At 43.0% G+C, this 20,270-nt stretch overlaps 1 protein-coding gene across 1 annotated transcript in view; it reads right to left on the reverse strand.

Moving 5' to 3' along the window:
- LOC138595028 (collagen alpha-1(XI) chain-like) overlaps nucleotides 1-20,270 on the reverse strand; it is a 49,606-nt gene that overhangs the window by 17,074 nt on the left and 12,262 nt on the right. Inside the window, exons 2-32 of the mRNA XM_069666346.1 lie at nucleotides 15,401-15,568; nucleotides 15,210-15,301; nucleotides 13,769-13,890; nucleotides 13,447-13,609; nucleotides 12,374-12,496; nucleotides 9,827-9,946; nucleotides 9,610-9,738; nucleotides 9,441-9,488; nucleotides 8,444-8,485; nucleotides 8,248-8,310; nucleotides 8,080-8,154; nucleotides 7,468-7,551; nucleotides 7,313-7,369; nucleotides 6,287-6,340; nucleotides 6,133-6,186; nucleotides 5,914-5,967; nucleotides 5,774-5,827; nucleotides 5,633-5,686; nucleotides 5,506-5,550; nucleotides 4,217-4,270; nucleotides 3,393-3,437; nucleotides 2,526-2,579; nucleotides 2,395-2,439; nucleotides 2,261-2,314; nucleotides 2,115-2,159; nucleotides 1,715-1,768; nucleotides 1,465-1,509; nucleotides 1,154-1,315; nucleotides 997-1,050; nucleotides 841-894; nucleotides 713-757 (exon numbers count right to left, since the gene is read on the reverse strand). Of these exons, the coding sequence (XP_069522447.1) occupies nucleotides 713-757; nucleotides 841-894; nucleotides 997-1,050; nucleotides 1,154-1,315; nucleotides 1,465-1,509; nucleotides 1,715-1,768; nucleotides 2,115-2,159; nucleotides 2,261-2,314; nucleotides 2,395-2,439; nucleotides 2,526-2,579; nucleotides 3,393-3,437; nucleotides 4,217-4,270; nucleotides 5,506-5,550; nucleotides 5,633-5,686; nucleotides 5,774-5,827; nucleotides 5,914-5,967; nucleotides 6,133-6,186; nucleotides 6,287-6,340; nucleotides 7,313-7,369; nucleotides 7,468-7,551; nucleotides 8,080-8,154; nucleotides 8,248-8,310; nucleotides 8,444-8,485; nucleotides 9,441-9,488; nucleotides 9,610-9,738; nucleotides 9,827-9,946; nucleotides 12,374-12,496; nucleotides 13,447-13,609; nucleotides 13,769-13,890; nucleotides 15,210-15,301; nucleotides 15,401-15,568 (2,312 nt within the window). The remainder of the gene's footprint in view (nucleotides 1-712; nucleotides 758-840; nucleotides 895-996; nucleotides 1,051-1,153; nucleotides 1,316-1,464; nucleotides 1,510-1,714; nucleotides 1,769-2,114; nucleotides 2,160-2,260; nucleotides 2,315-2,394; nucleotides 2,440-2,525; nucleotides 2,580-3,392; nucleotides 3,438-4,216; nucleotides 4,271-5,505; nucleotides 5,551-5,632; nucleotides 5,687-5,773; nucleotides 5,828-5,913; nucleotides 5,968-6,132; nucleotides 6,187-6,286; nucleotides 6,341-7,312; nucleotides 7,370-7,467; nucleotides 7,552-8,079; nucleotides 8,155-8,247; nucleotides 8,311-8,443; nucleotides 8,486-9,440; nucleotides 9,489-9,609; nucleotides 9,739-9,826; nucleotides 9,947-12,373; nucleotides 12,497-13,446; nucleotides 13,610-13,768; nucleotides 13,891-15,209; nucleotides 15,302-15,400; nucleotides 15,569-20,270) is intronic.

Genomic DNA, 20,270 nt, shown 5'->3' on the forward strand with positions numbered 1-20,270 from the left:
GAACTCTCAGGGATTGATTAATGGGTTGACTGAGCTCTCCAGCATTGTGATTATAAGGGATGCACAACAACGATGACGTTCTTTAAACGTGAGATATTTTTGGCCACTTGGGGGCAGCAGAAACGAGCTGTAAACACAACTTATTAGCAAACAGTCTTTATCTTGATGCTGTCTTGATTGTTGCTCGTGTTGTACATCACATTCATTATGAGTAGTGAATATGGCCACCTTACAGATTTAGGTCCAACATTCGCTCTCCTTTAGCTCTGTTTTTGGTCTGAGCCAACTCCTGAGGAAAATGTGATGCTCTTTAGCTGCTAAAAGCTAGTCGCTAACTGTGTCTGTCTGGTTGTAGGTCAGGTAGGCGACAGGTTTAGGTCAGAGGCTTTATTGCTTTTTCGCTAAGAGCAGGTCCCTGTGGATGAAAACAGCTGTGAGAGCGCACCAGAACAGTAAAGGTGTGGGCCAGGGAACAAGAACAATGAGGAATAAATTGACGTAAGCGTAAGTGACCAACTAAAAGAAGCTAATAGAAGAGAGGACAGCTAGAAGAGACTTGCTCTCTACTCCTACTCCTCTGACACACCTGGCGTTTAAAGTTCTGGACACAGTAAAAGTAATTAGGTACATGTCTTGCTTTTAATAAAAATCTAATTTTCTGCACGTTTCATTCGCTTCAGAACGAGGGAAAGTTTTGAGACACAGCACTCACATTTGGTCCCCTCTGGCCTGCGCCTCCTGGTTGTCCTGCAGGACCCTGAGAACAAAAGACGGGACGTTAAAGGAGAAGGTCGGATTTCCTGGAACAAAAAAAATGATCACTTTAAACCTTCTACTTACTTTCTTCCCTTTCTCTCCTGCAGATCCCAATACACCAGGAAACCCATCAGAACCCTGAGGAGGAGGCACACTGATCAGTTTGTATCAGTAATATCTCCTGTATCTGTGACTTGTTTACATTTATCAATCACTCAATCATGACTTTAATTATCATACCTTCGGCCCCTGTCGCCCTGGATATCCCGGCAGCCCAGGCACTCCCAGTTTTCCCTAAAAAGAGAGACAGCTGGATTCTAATACTAGTACTTAAAAATCCTTATGGCTAGTTTTATTAGTCATGATTAGCATTCTGCATGCTAACGCAGCTCTGCACCTTCTCTCCAGCAATTCCAGAAGAACCAGCTTCTCCTTGAGGACCATTCTGACCCTTTGGCCCCTCAGGTCCATCTTCTCCTCGGACGCCCGGAGCTCCGTTGTCTCCAAGGTCACCCTTTGCTCCCATCTCACCTTTGGCCCCTGGGAAACCGTCCTCTCCCTGCAGACAGAGTGAACACGGAGGAGTAGGTAAGACAGAGACACACATGAAAGGCACTGAATAATAGGACGCATACTGTGTTTGAGCTGCGGTGGTAACATGGGAAAACATCCTGAATGAGCACAGCCTGAATCACTTTTCTGCCTTACCTTTTCGCCTTTGCTTCCCTTTAATCCTCTGATTCCATCTGCTCCCTGTCAGACAGGAAAACAAAGTGTAGGTCAACAAGAGAACAGAAAACACATGATCATATATAACCGCTTGTTCAGGACATCCTCACGAGGTGGTAAACAACAAATTGCTTGCATCCTTTTCCATTAAACCCTAATCATCTGCTTAATTTAACGAAGATGGCTTGCAGGTGAAGTAGAAGGAATATTTCGCCTTCGCATCACCTACCTTTACTCCTCGTTGTCCAGGGTATCCAACCGGCCCCTGCACTCCTATGGGACCCTTTAGACACACATACAGTAAAAGAACAGTTTAATACTAATTCATTTTCTTGCTGTAAATAGATAAGAGGGTTGATGCGGCTCTCATATCTGTCAGATGAATATGATACTGCAGCTAGCAGCCTGTTAGCTTAGCTTAGTAGAAGACAGGAAGCACAGGAAAGCTAGCCAGGCTAATTAATATAGAAAAGGACACATACTGGTTTCATGGGGAGCTGGGAACAATTTGCTAAGCAAGTAAGCAATAAAGCAAACTCTCAAACGTCAAACTATTCCTTTAAGATGTTCCAAAACACAACATGCAAACATTGAACACAAACAAAGAGACGCGCATACGACAGACTTACCGGCAGTCCTTTTTCCCCTGGAGTACCTTCTCTTCCAGGGTGACCCTGTTGACGTGAGGGAATATCAATTTAATTCACAAACACAGGCACATAGTTGTACTGTTATGGTTCATTTTAGGGACAGGCTAATGCATGCTCTTACTTACTGGGGGTCCGTCGTTTCCAGGTAAGCCCTGCATTCCTTTCTTCCCTTGAGGCCCCTTTTAAGGCAACGATCAAACAATTAATCACGACTCCTTCATTCCAAAGTAAAAAAAAACCCTAACTAGAAGTGTCTTACCTTCTCTCCTGGCATCCCGACTAGCCCCTGAGGACCAGGAAAACCCTGCAGCAGAGACGGAGCATTAGTGTTTCTGTTAGAGTATTTACGCAAAGGATGTATTTTGGTGAGTATCTTGTGTCTGCTCGTACCACAATGCCAGGGTTGCCTTGTTGCCCAGGTGCTCCGACGTCTCCAGGAGGTCCCTGTTACAAACAGGAAATTTCTTTATTCTCCCAAAGACGGTTTAAAGAGAAACACTCAAATCGGAGTAGGAAACATGAAAACAGATTATTGAATCCATTTTTAAAGAAGCCACAGATCTTTCAAATATTCTAAAAGTAAAATTGCATTTTTCAGAAATGTAAACCGGGAGAAAATTAACTTATTCGATTGTCAGCGTCAGCAACACACTTAGGCGAGATCAGGCAATACAGATTTCTCTTCTCTCTCTTTGTGCTGAACGTAAAACTACATCTCTTTCCAAGCCGATATACAGAAATTAAATATCATGAATGAAGAGAAACAACAGTTCGACATCTTGTGTTTCTTTGCATTAAAACTTATTATATATTATAGTTATTATTTGACTGAATTGAAGGGGGGGAAACGTGAGAGACAGGAAGTGTACTCTATTTCTGGTCACTGGTGTAGCTTGAAATGTGTCATCTTTGTAATAGTAAATCTTAAGCTCTTTTTACACTGCCAGTTCAAGGCGGGATTGTTACGCCTCTGTTACGTTTTGTCTTCTGTGTAAAACGCACAGAGGCGGTATGGTGGGGCGAAGTTGTTCCGCCTCTGAGGTAGTAACAGCGGAGCCGGCAGGGTGGAACAGCGGCGTGCGTGTGTATTGTGAAGCACAAGCTGTTTGTTTACACCTCGTGCACGTTTTGCTTCTGCAACACACACCGGGGCGTTGCTTGGTCCAATGTAAAATGACAAAGGCTGCATGACGGCGGAGCTTCGTTACGGCGCTGTGGCAGAATCACAATGTAAAAAGGGCTTTTGATTAAACTCACAATGTTTCCCTTTGAACCTTGAACTCCGTCAATTCCTCGAATGCCCTGTGAGGAGAGAAAGAAAGTAAATGAAAGGAAGTGTTTAGTCTTGAGCACACTCACGGCACAAGAGCTTTTTAATTCTTAAAAGCAGACAAAGCTGCTGTTTTAATGCCCTTGTATGGAGTTTACTTTGTGGCACATGAACCCTCTATTTATTATACATATTTTCATTTCCTGTCAGGCTAAAGAAAAGATTAAAAAAGGGCGCATTAGCTTAATATATTCCATTTTTGTCATTTTTTAAATTTCCCCAGGCTTGTTCCAAAAGTCTGCTGCGACAGCAACTAAATAAAACTGGAAGCGATAAGGCTCCCTGTTGGTTTTGGCTCTTCCGCCCCATCGCTTAAAGCGTTTAATGCTTAATTAACCAGCGCGAAACAAATGAAAAAGTGTCAGATGTTCACAAGTGCAAGCTTGTGTTTCTACAAGTGCACACATCGTGTAAGCCATAAAACTAGAGAGCTACTGCTCGAGGTGTTTGGAGATATAATGTTGTATTTGGCAGAGAGTCACTTACTCAGATGAGATAAGAATTACATAACATCATGTTAACAAATGGATAACCACAGCTACATCATGATTGGGCATCGTCACGTGGTAATATCTGATAGCGAGACCGCAGCTGATTTATGTTGGCAGTGACAGGAGCCTTATTTTCCTCACATGGGTAAACAAAGAGGCGTTAAACAGGATAATTACCAGCATGTTTAGGGCAGACGTTAATGTGTGTGACTGTGTGAATGTTGTGTGTGAGTGGGAAAACATGTAAATATCACACTCACAATCTGACCCGGGGGACCAGGACGACCTCTGGGACCATTCAGACCTCTGGAACCCTGAAATCACAGTGACATATATGGAGACATTATTGTGTGTAACTGAGTGTGTGCCCTGATACGTCTATTCTGTGAGGACCAATGTGAATTTTAGATGTTAAAAACAGGATATTTTAGGACAGTCTGGACCTTTCTTTAGTCCACACTTCCTCACTAAAGATCTAGACTTAGTTTAAGGATAAAGGTAAGGGACAAGGGAATCTAGGACATTAATAACAAGTACAGTAGTACAACACATGGGTGTTTATTTGTGTGTGGTAGGGTAACAAGCAAAAGGGAAATGTAAATATGTCTTTGGACTGTGACTGTGTCCAACATCTCCATCTGGGGTTATCTGTTATTTGTTTTCCTGCAGGGATTTAGATAAAAGGATCCATGCCACTCTCATGTTATCACAGCCAGCAACTGTTGAGCTTCGCTCAGCGTGAAGAGTGGAAACAAAGGAAGCACTTCGCCATCCAAGGAAAAAATCCCTTCTGAAGCTGTTATTCTAAGGTTTTATGTCATATATGTTTAATTCATACAAAAGCAAAGTGTAAAAATGCTTTTCTCTGTTTCATGCTGTGTTATGTGCTGGACTATTTCTCTGCTTCCTGAAGTCTCTGCTATGGTTGTGGCAACTTCACTATGATAGAGAGACTGCCAAGAATAGTTGGATACTTAACCCCTCCGGTACAGCCACAAGTTGTCTATTTAGCTGCTTTCCCACTGGTCACAAAACCTGCTAACACTCGGCTTTTTTGCTTAATAGGAAAGGCTACAATCGGCATTCAGACCCGGGTCACACGACTCTGCAGTAGACCCGGGTAATTATTGCCTCAGCTCCGATCGGCATTGATGGGAACACATGGCTTTTGATAAGATTTTAATCACCTTTGTACAGAGCCAGGCTAGCTGTTTTTCTATGCTAAGCTAAGCTAAGCTAAGCTAAGCTAATCAACTTGCAAAAAAACTTGATATAAGATTTCTAACTTCTAACTCTGGGGAAGGAAGCAAAGAAGCATATTCTCTGAAACATCTGACTGTCCCTTTAACGTTGCAGTTTAGGATAAAAGTAGGCGTTGGGCGTATAGATGAAGATAAAAAGGAAATGCTGTTTTGGCTCGTCTGTGTGAGGTATAATTACAGGCATAATTAAGAAAATACTGTTTGTTATTGTGTTTTAGACTCAAGTCACATTCAATTATGTTGTAGTGGATTTAAATGAGTGAATTTATTTGTATGTTAACACTTACAGCATCACCTGGTTGCCCTCTTGGCCCAGGTGGCCCCTCAGAGCCCTGTGAAAAGCACAATCATTAATACATCCAACACATAAACATGCATAAAAAATCAACACCAACAACCACGGCGACCTCTCACCTTCTCTCCTGGGTCTCCAGAAGAACCAACAGGGCCCGGCTTTCCCCTGTCCCCCTGAGAAGATAAACACAAGGATGTTGGCACGTGGTTTTATGAATCATCTGTTAAAACACCACCCACTCATTCAGGCGGATAACTTACTTTGTGTCCTTTGTTTCCAGGGAGGCCTGGCAAGCCATCAAAGCCCCTATCCCCCTGAGAAAGAGAGAGATAAGGTTATATTTGAAGACGGAGGAGCAGCTTGTAAGTGAAGTGTGACCAGGACATCCGTTCTTCTGCACCTTCGCTCCAGTCTCTCCGATCGCACCGCGGCCTCCGTCTGTACCAGCTCGACCCTGACAAACAAACACACACACACTTAGACGTGCCAGATTCTTCTACGACGTACTGTAACTGTATAACTGAGTTATTCAGAAAAGATTATTACAGCATAAACACAGAAGATGATATTGATAGAGAAAAAGTCTTAAAGTAAGTAGACGTAAAGTAATTCGTCTCACCCTTTTCCCGATTCGTCCGTTCTGACCCGAGATTCCTGGCAGTCCTTGAGGACCCTGGAGAGACAAAGGTGGGAAAGAAAGAAGGTGAACTGGTTCTCAAATGAGTTCATGTGTTATACAAAGACTGTTTTGCCACAACAAACAGCTTACTCACCGCAGGGCCCATATCTCCACTGGTCCCCTTCAGACCAGAGGGTCCTGGTGCACCCTGGGAAAAATAGTACTCGATATTTAGTGTCCGTACAGGTCGGCTTTAGGATCCATTTTCTGCACGTGTTTGTCTCTCTCTATAAGAAAGTTTAAGTATCTAATCTAATACTGGACCTTTTTCCACTACAGGAACTCAACGTGCAGCTGTTGTCATGGCAACTATTGTCACGCCAGCTGGGGGCGAGACGTCCTTTACTGAAATTGTTGCCACTGCTCATGAGGTGCATGCAACAGGTCATTTGCAACCCAAGCAGATAACACAACTAATAAGAAAGACTGTGTTAAAATGGTTACTGTTCAGATTCACAACGTCAAGAGGCAGCAGCCTTGTTATGCTGTAAATATGTATTCCTTTCACAGTGTTGGAGAGTGAACTATCAGTTTAAAAACGTTTCCCAGTGATCTTCAGGTTGCACGGGAATTTTCTAAACTTGTAACGTTTCTTGTAGTTTTGTAGTAATCCCATTTTTCCCTCTAAGTAGCAGAGAAGCATGAATAAACTAATACTTTAACACTTTATTGTGCTTAAAAATGTCTTAGGGCCTAATTCACTAAAGGATTGCACGGCTTTTACGGCGGCTAAACCTGTGCAAATGTCACAAAAAGACTCATTCTCGAAGCACACGCAGAGAGTTAAATGCACCCCAAAGCGTCTCTATGCTCCGGTGCTGTTTGCACATATTTAAATGAGTCATTATGCAAACTTTTGGGGCAAATTTGACATTTGGCTCAACTAATGCCTGAGAGCGCGGCACCACACAGCAGAGAGTGAAGGTGCAGACAGCTTCTCTCCTCAATCAGACACAAGAAAAGAGCAAACTGCACGGATCTGTGAAACTTTATGGATGTGTTTGCGCTTGAATATCATCAGTGCTGTTTCCTTTGTGAATCGGACCTTGAGACGGGGCAGATAGCGGGTGCAAATCATGTATAATTTATGGTGCTATCAGCGAAAAACATTCTCACTCACCAGCGGTCCAGGTCGTCCCCTGAGGCCGAGTGGCCCTGGAGGTCCCTTCATAGCAAGCTGGAGGAGAAGGAAGCAGAAGGAGGAAGGAGTCAGACATTTTAAGAAGGTCTTTATTATCTCTCTGTGTGACGGTGACATTTCAGAGGTTTGTGTACCTTGGTCTGCTGCAGGATGGCCTGAGCCTGTGCCTCCTGTGCAGAAACTACAGTACCCAGCTTCGGATCACCGCCTGACTGGAACTGCACACACACACACGCACACAAAAAGTACACAAGATGCTTTATAAGTCAAACTCAATACCCCACCCGGTGGTCAACTTGTGGCACTGCAATTAAAATCCTGCTTTGAAAGGTCCAGACAACTCAAATCAACGGAAACATTTAGAATAACAAGGTGAGGAAACAAGTTGATGCCTCCATAGGGGCAACGAGGGCTCTCTGAAAGGTTAAATTAGGATGAAAATATGTAAATCTTAACTGATTAGATACAAAAAATGTAACAAACAACTATATTAAAAAACACACACAGGAGCTAAAAGGAATATTAGATGGACACCTTTGCAGAACACATGTTTTTTAGGGGTTCTGGCGAGTTATGACCTTCTTGCAAAGTAAGCAACCCTGAGCGAGCCGATGTCTCACCTCACATTCAAACATCCCCACTTGCCCTGGGGGCTCCGCTAAGCGTTAATAGCACCAAACAGTCACAACAGCCACCTCACTGCAGCTTGTAAAGCCTCAGGCAGCACTGAAGTGTGTTCACCTTACCGGTATGAGCATGATGTTTCCCGGGGGTCCTGGTATCCCATCAGCTCCGCTAAGGCCTGGCCGCCCTGGAGGGCCCTGAGAGGAGACAGGAGGAGTACAGTTACAGAGAGACAGTAAGGTGAGGTGGACTCCTGCCAATCACACCTCGAGCAGAGGGGCAGTCCTCACCAGCTCTCCGGGGTCTCCTCGAGGTCCTACAGGTCCTGTGACTCCAGGAGGCCCGGGCTCCCCCTGCACACACGGACAGAAACCATGAAGCAGCAGAGATTAAAGGAATTAAAGTTTATTCACCTTTCCAACACGCTAAGTAGTTTTTAACCTGATAAGTGAAGAAAAATGTGTTTCATGCAGATAAGTGACTAACCTCAGGTCCTGGAGGCCCGTACGGTCCTGTGATCTGTGTGCCCTGCAGAAATGTAAGAGAAGTACCTTTTACCTTGTGTTTGGTTGAGGTGTTAAAAGTCGCACCAGTAATATATTCCATTTCAATACATCCTGTACTTGTACTGTCAATCCTGTGTACTAGAATCATGACTAATACAGATTGCTAGAGGACATGATGTGTACTGGAGGGACACCTAGACTTTTCTTTCATGATTGAAAAATTCTTTCTTTAAAGGGGAGTATTATGCTAATTTCAAGCATCATTTTTCACTTTATGGAGTAGCTTAGCATCATTTACAGCGTCATTTACAGTGCAGCGTGCAGTGGTTAGCACTGTTGCCGCACAGCTAGAAGGTTCCTGGTTCGGACTAAGGGGGCCTTTCTGTGTGGAGTTTGCATGTTCTCCCCATGTACGCTTGGGTTCTCTCCGGGTACTCCGGCTTCCTCCCACAGTCCAAAGACATGCTCATTAGGTTCATTGGTGACTCTAAAATTTCCCATAGGTGTGAGTGTGAGCGTGAAAGGTCGTCTGTCTCTATGTGTCAGCCCTGTGATTGACTGGAGATCAGTCCAGGGTGTAACCCCGCCCCTCGCCTAAAGACAGCTGGGATTGGCTCCAGCCCCCCGGCGACCCTGAACAGGATAAGCAGTATAGATGATGGATGGACAGACGGGCAGACTGTCACTGTTTCTGTGTTCCTCTCAAACATATCTTTGCATAACTTCCCGATTCATGGCTGCTGTCTCATGTTTTAACACATGCAGACATATCCGGCCAACCCTGCAGCCCTGCACAGCACGAGTGATGCTAACAGATAGCAATCAAAGTAAACAACATTAAAAATGTGACTAAATATTTCACGTCTTTCCACTTGCACTTCACAGTTTGTGACACTTAATATGTGTGGTTTTATTCTGTGTTCAAAACATGATCAAAGGCAGATCAATGTCATGTCTGTGTGTGTGTTTTTTCTCACCTGTCCCAGCTGGCCCGGCTCTCCTTTCTGACCTTTCTCTGGTAAATCCTAAAGAGAAGATTGATGTAGATTTAAGAACAGTAATAATGTAGATTAATAAGAAGTAGTTTTTTATTCCCTTCACATGATTGCTTATATAGAACTGCAACAATTCATGGTTTGATGGTACCTGTGTGTTAAGAGACATCTCCCGCTCTCTCTCGGCCGGTCCGTAGCGATCATCGTACTCTTCCTCGTACTCATACTCGCTCACGTGGTTGTAATCTGTTGTGTTGTCGTAGTCTTCATACTCGATGATCTGACCGACAACAGTACACAAAAATGAAGGCGTAGGAAAACACAAGGGGATAGAAACAAATACACAAAGCCAAGTATGAGAGTCTTACCTCATACTCGGTGACGTTAGAGCCTGAGGTCACCGTGGAAACAGAGAGGTCGTCATAGAGATCACTGTAGTCAAACTCCTCGAACTCTTGGACCACATGTTTCTTAGGTGCTCTCTCCACCTGAGGAGCATCAATAAATCAACAAAGGTCACAAAAGAGCCAAACAATAAGTGAATGATGTAAGCCTGTTAACATCCTGTTCAAGCATGACGGCTGCATCACAGCGTCATTAAAACACACAACAACATGTAAATAACATGTTTACCTTCGTCCTGTTGATATCGTTTCGTGGAGGTGTTACAATAAACTAAACTGAACACAGTAAACCAGGAGTCCTGGAGTGTTTTGAGCTGTAAGCCAGATGTTAAATCATAAAGCAGCAGCAGCAGAGAGGAAGAAGATTTGAAACTTTTCCCAGGCCAGTGGAGCATTGGCACACAGAACCTGGCAGAGTATCACAAAACCCATGTAGTGTGTGTTTTAATACGGAGATCAAAGAGAAAGAGAATAAGCAAGAAGGAGAGGGTGAGAGCTCAGTGGAAGCTTTCTATGATTGATAACTGTGTTTTAAAATTGATGGATCATCACCATGAGCGAGGAAACAAACAGCTGGAGGCGCCTGAGTGATGCTTCTCAAACGTTGTGTGTGTGTGTGTGTTTCTTAGAAAGAATGAAACAGATGTGGACACGATCTGCACATGCAAATATTTACATGAAATGGAAACCACAAAGTGTTGAGCTAAATGTCTCACTTAGGGCCTGTGCCCACTGTCTCAGTTTTTTGTGCTGCCAGCGCCTATTTTCTATAAAAAACTAATGCAGTTCAGTGTTCAGTGCAAAAACGCCCTCGGCATGAGCTGTTTTTTGTCGCTGTGCTCACAGTGCTCTCAGTTGAAAATAGTTTTGGAACACCACCGCTCTCGTCAATGTCATTCAGTGTTGCCAGATGTATGATAACTATCGTGTTTGCACGATTTTTTAGCCGATATTTTATGTATGCTGCTTTATCTATGTTATATAAGAAACCCACAATATCAGTTTAGCGATGCATCTGTCACTCATTGCCTGCAAGGAGCTTCTCCGAATGTGCAAGGATTTAGTAGATATTGTGCTTTTATTTTGAAGGGTTATAACAGAAGGAATGATTGTGTAAAGAGCTGCGGTTGACTCTGTTGTGTGAAGCATGCAATTGCCATGTTGTTCAAAGGACAGGACCTCTGCGTTGTTACATTAATATGGTGCGCAGGGCATAGTTTAGCAATTCAGTGTGGTGTTTTCACCGGTTCTAGTTTTTATCATAAGTACAATAATAATAAATGATAATAATTTTAAAGCTGCAGTATGTCGTATTTTCAGTCTGGCAACACTTCTCCCTCACCAACCAATCAAAATCAAGAAGGGGCGGGACTTCAGATATCAACTTTGTCAACAACAATGGCGGAGGAGAGGGTACAATCTCCAGGTGTAGAGCTGCTGCTAACGCCAGGACACGACTCCTTTCCATTGTTTTTGTTTTCTTTGTAAAAACGCTGTGAATGAAAGCAAATATTAAGCACACAGAGCGATTTACAACGGACTTAACAATCACTACCGAGGGAAGCGGAAGTGCCACCAGATAACATTCGTAGCCTAGCAACAGTAAGCGTTGATGAGAAGCACTCTGAAATTGAGGTCTGCAGCGAATGTTTCCTCACAGCCCACAGTGATGTTTGAATTTATGTTACCTGCAGTGTGTAAATATATGACTGACGATAATTAAAACACTCGTCTTCTGTCATATCTGCCTTCTAAGCTGTCCATAAATACCTGTAATGGTTTTCCTCTTACAAATGAAACCCTGGGGGGCTCCTTCACTTTGAAAAAGACAGTCTGGATTTACAACATCCAACACCTGAGATGTCTAACAGAGGGGGTTACATGTACAACAGGGCAGGTACAATTTATCGGGATCCCATAGATCTTTGAGCTGACATGTGGTTCAAGTCTCTCCCTTCTGTGATTGGCTGTTCAAAGGGGATTTACTGAGCCTTAGAGCCAGACAAATCTGCAAACTCTTTGGGGCATTTCTGTAAATTTTAAATTTTAAAGTTTAAAGTTTAAAACACTGATTGCTGATAATTTGCGAGATTTGACTAAGTTTACACGAGCATCACACTGTAGTTGTTGGCCGTCGTCAAGAGGTTAATCACCTGAAATAAGTTCTTCTTTATCGCCTCTAAAACAGTAGAAGCAGCCATTTTATATGTTAAAGCTGATTTTTGGGGCGCTAATAAATTATGGTTGCAGTGACCTGCTAACTCACGATACCTGAAACCACGGCAATTCCAATACTGGTTTTAGTATCAGAACTCTTATGGTAAGAGTTGACAACTAAATCATGTCATACCAAACATCTGTGTATTATAATGCACTAGAAGCCATATAAGTTGGATGTTTGAACTAGCTACGTAGCCCAGCAGCTAACTGCTACATGTGTTTTTGTTGCAGCATCCAGAAACATTTCATCCTTCTAAATGGAAAATAAACATGAAGGTTTGCGGTGCTTACCTCCTCGGCCTCTGCTAATATGGTGTTGTAGGGTAAAGGTGCGTCACAGTCTGGGATGTAGTCCTGACAGTACGTCTCTGCCGCCCGGGGGTCTTCGACAATCAGCAGCTGCTGGATGTCTCCCTGTTTCATAGTAACAAGCAGATCTGTGACTCTTCACACATCAGTGGAACCACATGAGCTGTCACATCACATTATGTTTGTCATCGCTCGTCCTCACTGTGCCATAAGTCATTGTTTATAAGAATGACAAGTCAGATGCATGTGTCTCCCGTGTCTTCATCTTTGACTGTATGCGTTCATTAAGTCAGATCAAAGTGGCTTAACGGGCCGGGCTTTTTATCGCGTCGCTGCACTTAATCATATCCAGAGCTTCAGACTCAAGCGGTGCCAGCACATTAAGTCCAAACTCTTTCTTCCTCTCGCTCTGTTTTACACATCCACACACATGGAGGAGAGTCCAAGCCAAACACGGGCGGGGAGGTTAAACAGATGGACCACCTGACATTATACTGAAAAGAAAAGGTCAAAGTTCGCATACAGGATCTGTCGAATGACCTCACACTGCTGAGGACAACAGAAACAGAACTCGTAAAGGTCCTGAGCAGCTTTTAAAAGGACTGTTAATTTCCTTAATTAGAGCTAATAAGTGCAGACTGAGGATTGTTATTTACATTATAGTGTGATAAGTTTTTATATATTCGTTCCTCTGCAGCTTTGAAAAGCAGCACTGAAGGTTTGAAGCAGAGTAAAGGTGCAGTACATCCTCACAACCACTGGAGGGCAGTGTAGAAGCCAAGCCTTTTTATTTATTCAGTTGACACCATTTGATGTAGAAATCAAACACGCTGCAACAAGCAGAAACACTTCCTCTCCGCACACAAGGAACTTATTATCTGTTCTCATTTTCTGCCAAGTTTTTTCTCTGCCTTTAAAAAAGCCAAATGAGTTTACACTTAAAGAAGTTTGGAAGAGAGTATAACTGCAACAATGTGGAAGTTTCACCTCCGTTCATTATATATATATTTCGCCCTTAAACTTCCTCCAGCTTGTGCACAGAATCACAGTCCTACCTCAAACACGCCTTCGTCCAGCAGTCTCGTTCCAAACACGGTAACCCCCTCAGTGCTGACGTGGGGGTCGAAACCTCTGAGCAGGTCCAGGGTGTCCAGTTTGACACAGTCCAGGTAGAGAGTCACAGACTGACCCTCCACGCTGTAGGCGACTCGATGCCACCTGGCAGGAAGAAGAGTGGAACATATTAACTCCCTGTAACATGTTTCTTTTCCGAGAAGGTTGTGCAGCCAAATAAGGGAAAGTTAATGTTGAAACTTGAGTGCACAGCAAACAAAACAGTGTGTGTATTTGTGCCTGTGTGAGTGTGTTGTTACCCACTTGCCATCAACCAGGTTGATCTTTCTAAAGGTGGGGTACAGCTCAGGAGGCGGCTGACCCTCGTGGTCCTCGTACAGGAAGACAGGAGAACGGCCGACCTCCACGCCCAGCTGCTGGGTGCCCTGAGAGACGCAGAGGTGGGATGGACAAGGGATGATGGGATACATTGATAATGGGGGGAAAAAAAGTCAACTTAAAGTGGTTGTTTTTGCCACTGAGAGGCTCAGATTGTTGTTTATAGTATTCGACAACAGGATTCCAACAGAGACAGAGCTTTTAGTTAAAGAGGTAGATCCTTTTTGTTTAAGCAGAACCAGAAGGAGAGACAGTAGGAGACACAGCTCAAGGGGATGTCTCGCTCTGGAAACTAGCTAAGATGTGAGTTGTTGCCGAAAGACAATAGTGGAAATGTCAAGGTCATAGAGAGGATGTTTTTGTGTGTTACAAAAATGTAGGGTAGCTTGTAGGCAGTTTTCATTTTGGCAGCTATTTTAGATTTAGTCTTAAGACGAAAATGACCTTTACAGCTTTAGTTTAGTTTTAGACGACGACAACTCAAAACATTTCAGTCCAGCTTCAGTCAATAAAAAGTCAAAATGTTATCACTCTTTGGCCATGTCCACATGTGCACAGGTATTTTTCGAAACGTAGCCTTTTCTCTGCATTTCAGCCTTTCGTCCACACACAAACGGCGTGTTTTTGTAAAACTCCGGCCAGGGTGAAGACTTTTAGAAACTCCGTTGCCACGGAGATGTGTAGATGTGTAGATGTGTAGATCATGAGATGAGGGGATTTTTTTTATAACTGCAGTTGCATGGACGGGTTTTTTTGGAAACGAAGGACGGAAAAATACCCTTGTACGTGTAGACATGACCTTAGAAAATAAGATCCTCCCCTCCAGTCTCCCTCTACTTGTTTTAACCTGTTTGCTCCAGGTAAAATTAACACTTGAAATTTCAGCAGCTCATCCATACAGTAAAAGAACAATGAGGACACAGCATCTAAGGACACTGGATTATGTTTTTATGCTTTCTCCTAACTTTTCATCATCGCTTCTTTAAACAGTCTGACTGAAGCAGACAGCCGATGATCGTTGCTTTTTGTGCAGAAGAAGCGTCAAATGACGCGTAAAATGCCCCTTTTTTTCAGCAATCTATTTTTAGCTCGTCAGCATCCCGTCTTCATCAGGTAAAAAAGGTCATTCATGGACATTAATCGCTATAATTTTCATTAACGAAATTAACACTGCTTGTAGGACACTTAGAATAACTCTGATCAGTGGCAAAAAAACAAGCACTTTGAGTCAAAGTACTTTGATTGGCACCAGTTGATGATATATCGTGGAAAATAAGAGTGGTCAGTAACAGAAGGCAGAGTTGTTAAACACTAAGGATGATGAGTGAACGTTTAAACATCCTGCTGTAGCGTGCATGGTGTTTACCTGCGAGTCGTACAAGGAGAGGAGGAAGGCCTGCGAGCCTTTCACTGCTCTAACCGTCGTCATCACTGAGAAATTTGTGGGGAACGGAGAATCTGGAGGGGATGCACACACACACACACACACATTAGGGCACATGCTCTCATTGAGCAATTAAATTCATTCAGCCCACTCAGAGTGATATTAAGACCTACCAGGGAAGAGTTGCTTGGTGGGGGCGCTCAGTTGAATCTTCTTGTCGATCTTATAGGAGAGGTCCGTCTCCTCTCGTCCCTCCCTGCTGGTGCAAAGTCCTGACTCCAACGACACGCCCTCCATGTCCTCCGACAGCTCCAGGACCTTCAGGACATCAATAGGATCAGCTGCAAGGGGACAAGAAACAGATGGGTTAGTTGATCAGCTGCTTTACTGTTTGTCAATGGGATGTTTACCTGTCCGGCACCTCTATTTGTGAGGTTATCTATGCAGGCAAAGAGCTCTTATGCAACCTGCACAGGTATCTCCAGAATCAAGCACTGATATTTGCTCTGCTTCAGCTGCAAGTGTCAGACATGTGACATGACTAAGCTGCAGCAGCAAAATAGTAATAACCGTGCTCATTCACGTGTGTGAAAACTAAATCACGCTTCACTTTCAGCTGTTCCCTGCCACAGAGTTTCCTACTTCTTATTATGTAAGAGCCTTCAGTGGACGCCGCCGGCAGACCACAGCTTTACAGAGCACCTGTGGGAGCCCTAAATCACTACATCAAGAGAAGTGAACATTTGTCATGACAGGAAAAAAAGAACACGAGAAATGCTCTTGACCTGGCGAAAGCAGTCGCACTTCAAACTTCATGCATACAAGAAATACAAGTTGCGTCTTAAAAGGTTCTATCACTTTAAAAAGCTTTCCCACAATGTAACTTTTGGTTCACACAGTATAGAGAATAAATTAGAATTAGAGAGTCTTTGTACAGACAAAACTCCGGGAATTGAGCATCACATTTTGTTTGAAAGTTAATGTAGAAATAAAAACAACGCACTACTGTATTTCCTAACGAATAAAGTTGCTGTCATATTTTGATAAGAGGATAGTTATAGGGTAACCAGGAGACTCTTGTACCTTTCTTTACGTCATTTATACTGTTCTTCATCCATGCTGGCGGCCATTGTTCTACTGAGATTGCATTGTATATTTTCATTGTTCTCTGTATTATATCCTTAAAGACTCCCTCCAGTGAAAATCAAACCTTGTTGGTTGCGTGCTACCAAAGGCAATATTTTCATGAGGTGCCCTGCATAAACCTGAGTGGAGCCGAGAAGTCCATGCTTGCTGCTGCTTGCAGGTGATGAGAGCGAGAGCAGCTCGATGAGACTTGAAAAGGTAACTTCAAAATAAAAGCACGACTACTTACAGTAAACGAAAAGATGAAAGGCAATGTATGTGTAAATTAACACCAAATTTAAATACCAAATCAAATAATTTTTTAGGTTTTTACAACAATTACACCGTTAATGGACGCGGTGACGCTATGCATATCATTATGTGTAACCTATGGCAACCACTTCAGCGATGCGCGAGCCAGCTGTAACCGTCATCGTACTTTTTGCAAACTCACTACTGACTACTAACGTTAACGGTACTACTGCTAATTACTACATTTCAAGCTTGCTAAGTTTCAACAAGCTGCCACTAAACGATGGCAGAGACGTGTTTTGTTTTCGGCTGTAAGGAATTTTCAATGAGGGAGAAGAAGGAGATGCCTTGGGAGGATTTTTACAAGGTCATTAAACGTATTTTGCAGAAAAAAACATATCAGACACAATTTATTATCTCAAGCAGAGCATTTTATATGTCCTAAAACATGACTGGAGCTGCTCTTTAAGTCAAGAAATCAGAAGACTTGAGGGCACAAATGACTTCCTGAAGTTTAGAGACTGAGGGGAGTTTTTGGTGACTTCAAGCTGAAGTTGCTATAATTACCTTTAGTTTAACATAATTTGCTCACTGGTTTGGAAAATTAGTGAAATTGTTGACCAAACCCAAACAGACAGTGTTACTCTCTTTCAGCTCACTTTTGGAGACCGTTGACCCAAAACCTTCACATCTTCTTTTTCTCATTAAAGAGAAACAAGCTCTAAAAAGTCGCTATGCATTTTCCCAACCAGCAGCTAATGGCAGGACAAAGTAACTCACTCATGAACATCAAATCAGAATCCCTTGGATGATGTCCAAATATTAGGGATGCACAGATCTAATGCTGATTTGCTTTCTGGTTCTCACAGGCCTATTCCATTCACTTCTATGTTTAGGTCTCTGTGTGTGACTAGGTCATGCATCAGCAGCCTGCCTGGCAGCCATCTTGTTTAAGGAAGATGGAAGATACCCTGTGCGCATGCAGGAAGCCAGAGTTTCAGCTGTTTGGAGGCATTTCATACTCGCTATGCCAAACAGTTCTTACTGGAAAGCTGTGTTATACAAAGTTATGAGAGCTATGTTAAAGTAAGCCTGATGTTACCTTAATCAGAAAAGAATGAGCTTTCCAGGCGGTGAGGCATGCGGATTATTTATTTCACACTGGTGTTGGATTGGCACCAGGTAAAAGATTGGGGACTGAAAAAGTCGGATTGTTGCCTCCAAAAGAAATGCACAAACAAACTTTCTTTAAATGTACACAACTGTGTGTTCCTCTGTGATGTAACCTCTCAGACACGCCGGCCTCGTCATTAAACTGCCTCATAAACATACTAATGAAATAGTTTATCAGTCAGACCATGTGCTTTTTGTCTGTCTCACTCTCTGTAGGATGGTCTTTCAAGGACACACACTTGTCCCAGAAGCTTGGTGTAAACACACGATAACGCCCATCTTGGCACGGACAAACAACAGTCCGCAATACCACAACAAAGACCGACACCACAGGGCAATAAGAATACATGTGTTTGGACAATAACGTGGCCCGAGAGCACACACCAGAACACGAAAGGAAAAAGACATTTGGAAAGCTAAAGATGCGGCCGGGGCTGCAGCTTGAGCAGAAATGCATATCATATGTACTCACACATTCTTCTGAACAGACACAATGGTCACAGAGATCTGTGGGAAGGACTAAGCAGAAAAAGATGGCACGTTAAAGACGAGGCTGAGAGGAGAAAATGTGCAGCTTATTGAAAGTGAAAAGTGAGAGGAGGGGGGGGAAGAGGGAGAGAGGAGGAAATAATAGATGGTAGTGGAGAGCAGAGGAGGGCATGCCTCTACTGGTATGGCTTCTTTTCACACGTATTTCTGCAGCTTACGTAAACCCTCCATCTGCCTCGCACCTTTCAACACACACGCAGTAACATACACTCACGTGCATGTGCATGCACACAAAAGGTTGGCATAATGTCTGAGTCTGAGTGCCAGATGTATCAGCCGCCCTGCTGGCATTCTGTCAGCGCCGTCTTTCATGTTATCTTCTGATGCTGCAAATACCGGGCAATTAAAACTTCCACTGATTTTGGTTTACGAGCTGAGAAAAGTCTTTATAATGTTGATATTTGGCACATTTTTCAATTGGGGATTTGTGCTCTGATTGCTCCCTGCAGCTTCAGTGTTGATGATGTCATGCAAGTCATAAAACATACCCTGCGCCCGAAATGCCATGCTAACAGGCTACTAACCATGCTAAAACAGAATGTACCATACTTTTGTACCTCTGAAATGAATAGTGCTTGAAGTGCATAATATAATATCACAATTTTCAAGCACTGGATACAATGCCATTATGAATATCCCACAATGCAATGCGTTAGTGATAACAAAAACTGCTTGCTGTTGTTGTTGCTACGGCTACCATTGTGTCTCCAACCAGCAAAGAGGCTCTAACATGCTACACTGGGCAGTTTGTCTAAACGATATATAATACCATTTAGTTAATCTCTATTTACAGATTCTACACAGAGATGTAGAATGGACGTGAATGTTAGAGACGGCAGGTGTTCTGGTTTCTGTTTGTAGTAGGCTTGTAGTCCGAGTAATATTGACCAATCACGTATCAGCAGGCTGCGGCGTATGCAGGAAAAACAGTCCGCGAGGAGAGCAAAAGCAGGCGGAACTAAATTCGCCGTAATGACATCCCTGCTCCCATCAGCGTGATCTGACAACGAATTAGCTTCTTATTAATCTCTATAAACAGACATCTGCATCCTAACAGCTAACAATCTGTTCTAGATCTAAAATTCAACTTCAGAATGCATCAGAACGTATCGATCCGACCTCGTTCAACAAACGAGCATTTTAAAAGTAGTTTTCTTCTCCTCTTGAGGACAGACCTGACAAAGCTTCATTTTTACTTTTTACAGATCTGCATCATGATGTTAAAATTTCAGCAAAGACAAGACCCGTTAATTAAAGTCAATCAGAAGAAAAACTTTTTCTGTAAACAATGCACCGCGCGGAAAAGGAAGTCTTGACTGGAAGTCGTTTATGGCTAACCGCTGGCTACTTGCCTGGCACGTTCACCGCTGTCCCCAGAGGCTATATCATCATCAGACTATAGCTGATAGGATCCCACATTGAATGATGGTAAACATATTGCGTATGGAGTGCTGAGTAACATGAAAATAAAAACAGCTGTAAAATGAATGCATTAAAATAACAGTCCTGCAGTGCCGTTACCGTTTGGTATTTGTGTTGAGACGACAACGGAAGCAGTTTTGTGAGTTGTTTTAATTGTGTGGAACTGTTTAAGGGCAACACTAAAGCTTCGAGCCATTGTGCTTGGGTAGCTAGTCCCGTACACATGGATTCATAAACAGATAAACAGCTCACACTGTTTATGTCTCGGTGTGGTTAAGTGGTGTCCTCAGGTTGCTCTTCTGTTTCTGTTTTATGTGAGCTCACCGAAGCAAATTCCTATCAGCTGAGTCAGACCAGCATAATGATAGCATGGACTAATAACTGGTGCACAGAAATATCCTGTATGACACACTTAATTAACAGGTAATAAGCAGGTGATCTCATATTATCCTTTGCACATTACCTCTTGTATTGTTGAATTAATACCGGAGATGTGCATTATGAATTTTTTCTTGACCAGTT

This window comes from Semicossyphus pulcher, unplaced genomic scaffold (assembly GCF_022749685.1).
Source record: "Semicossyphus pulcher isolate SPU_LCO1_2020_fin unplaced genomic scaffold, fSemPul1.0.p SCAF_17, whole genome shotgun sequence".
NCBI lineage: Eukaryota > Metazoa > Chordata > Actinopteri > Labriformes > Labridae > Semicossyphus > Semicossyphus pulcher.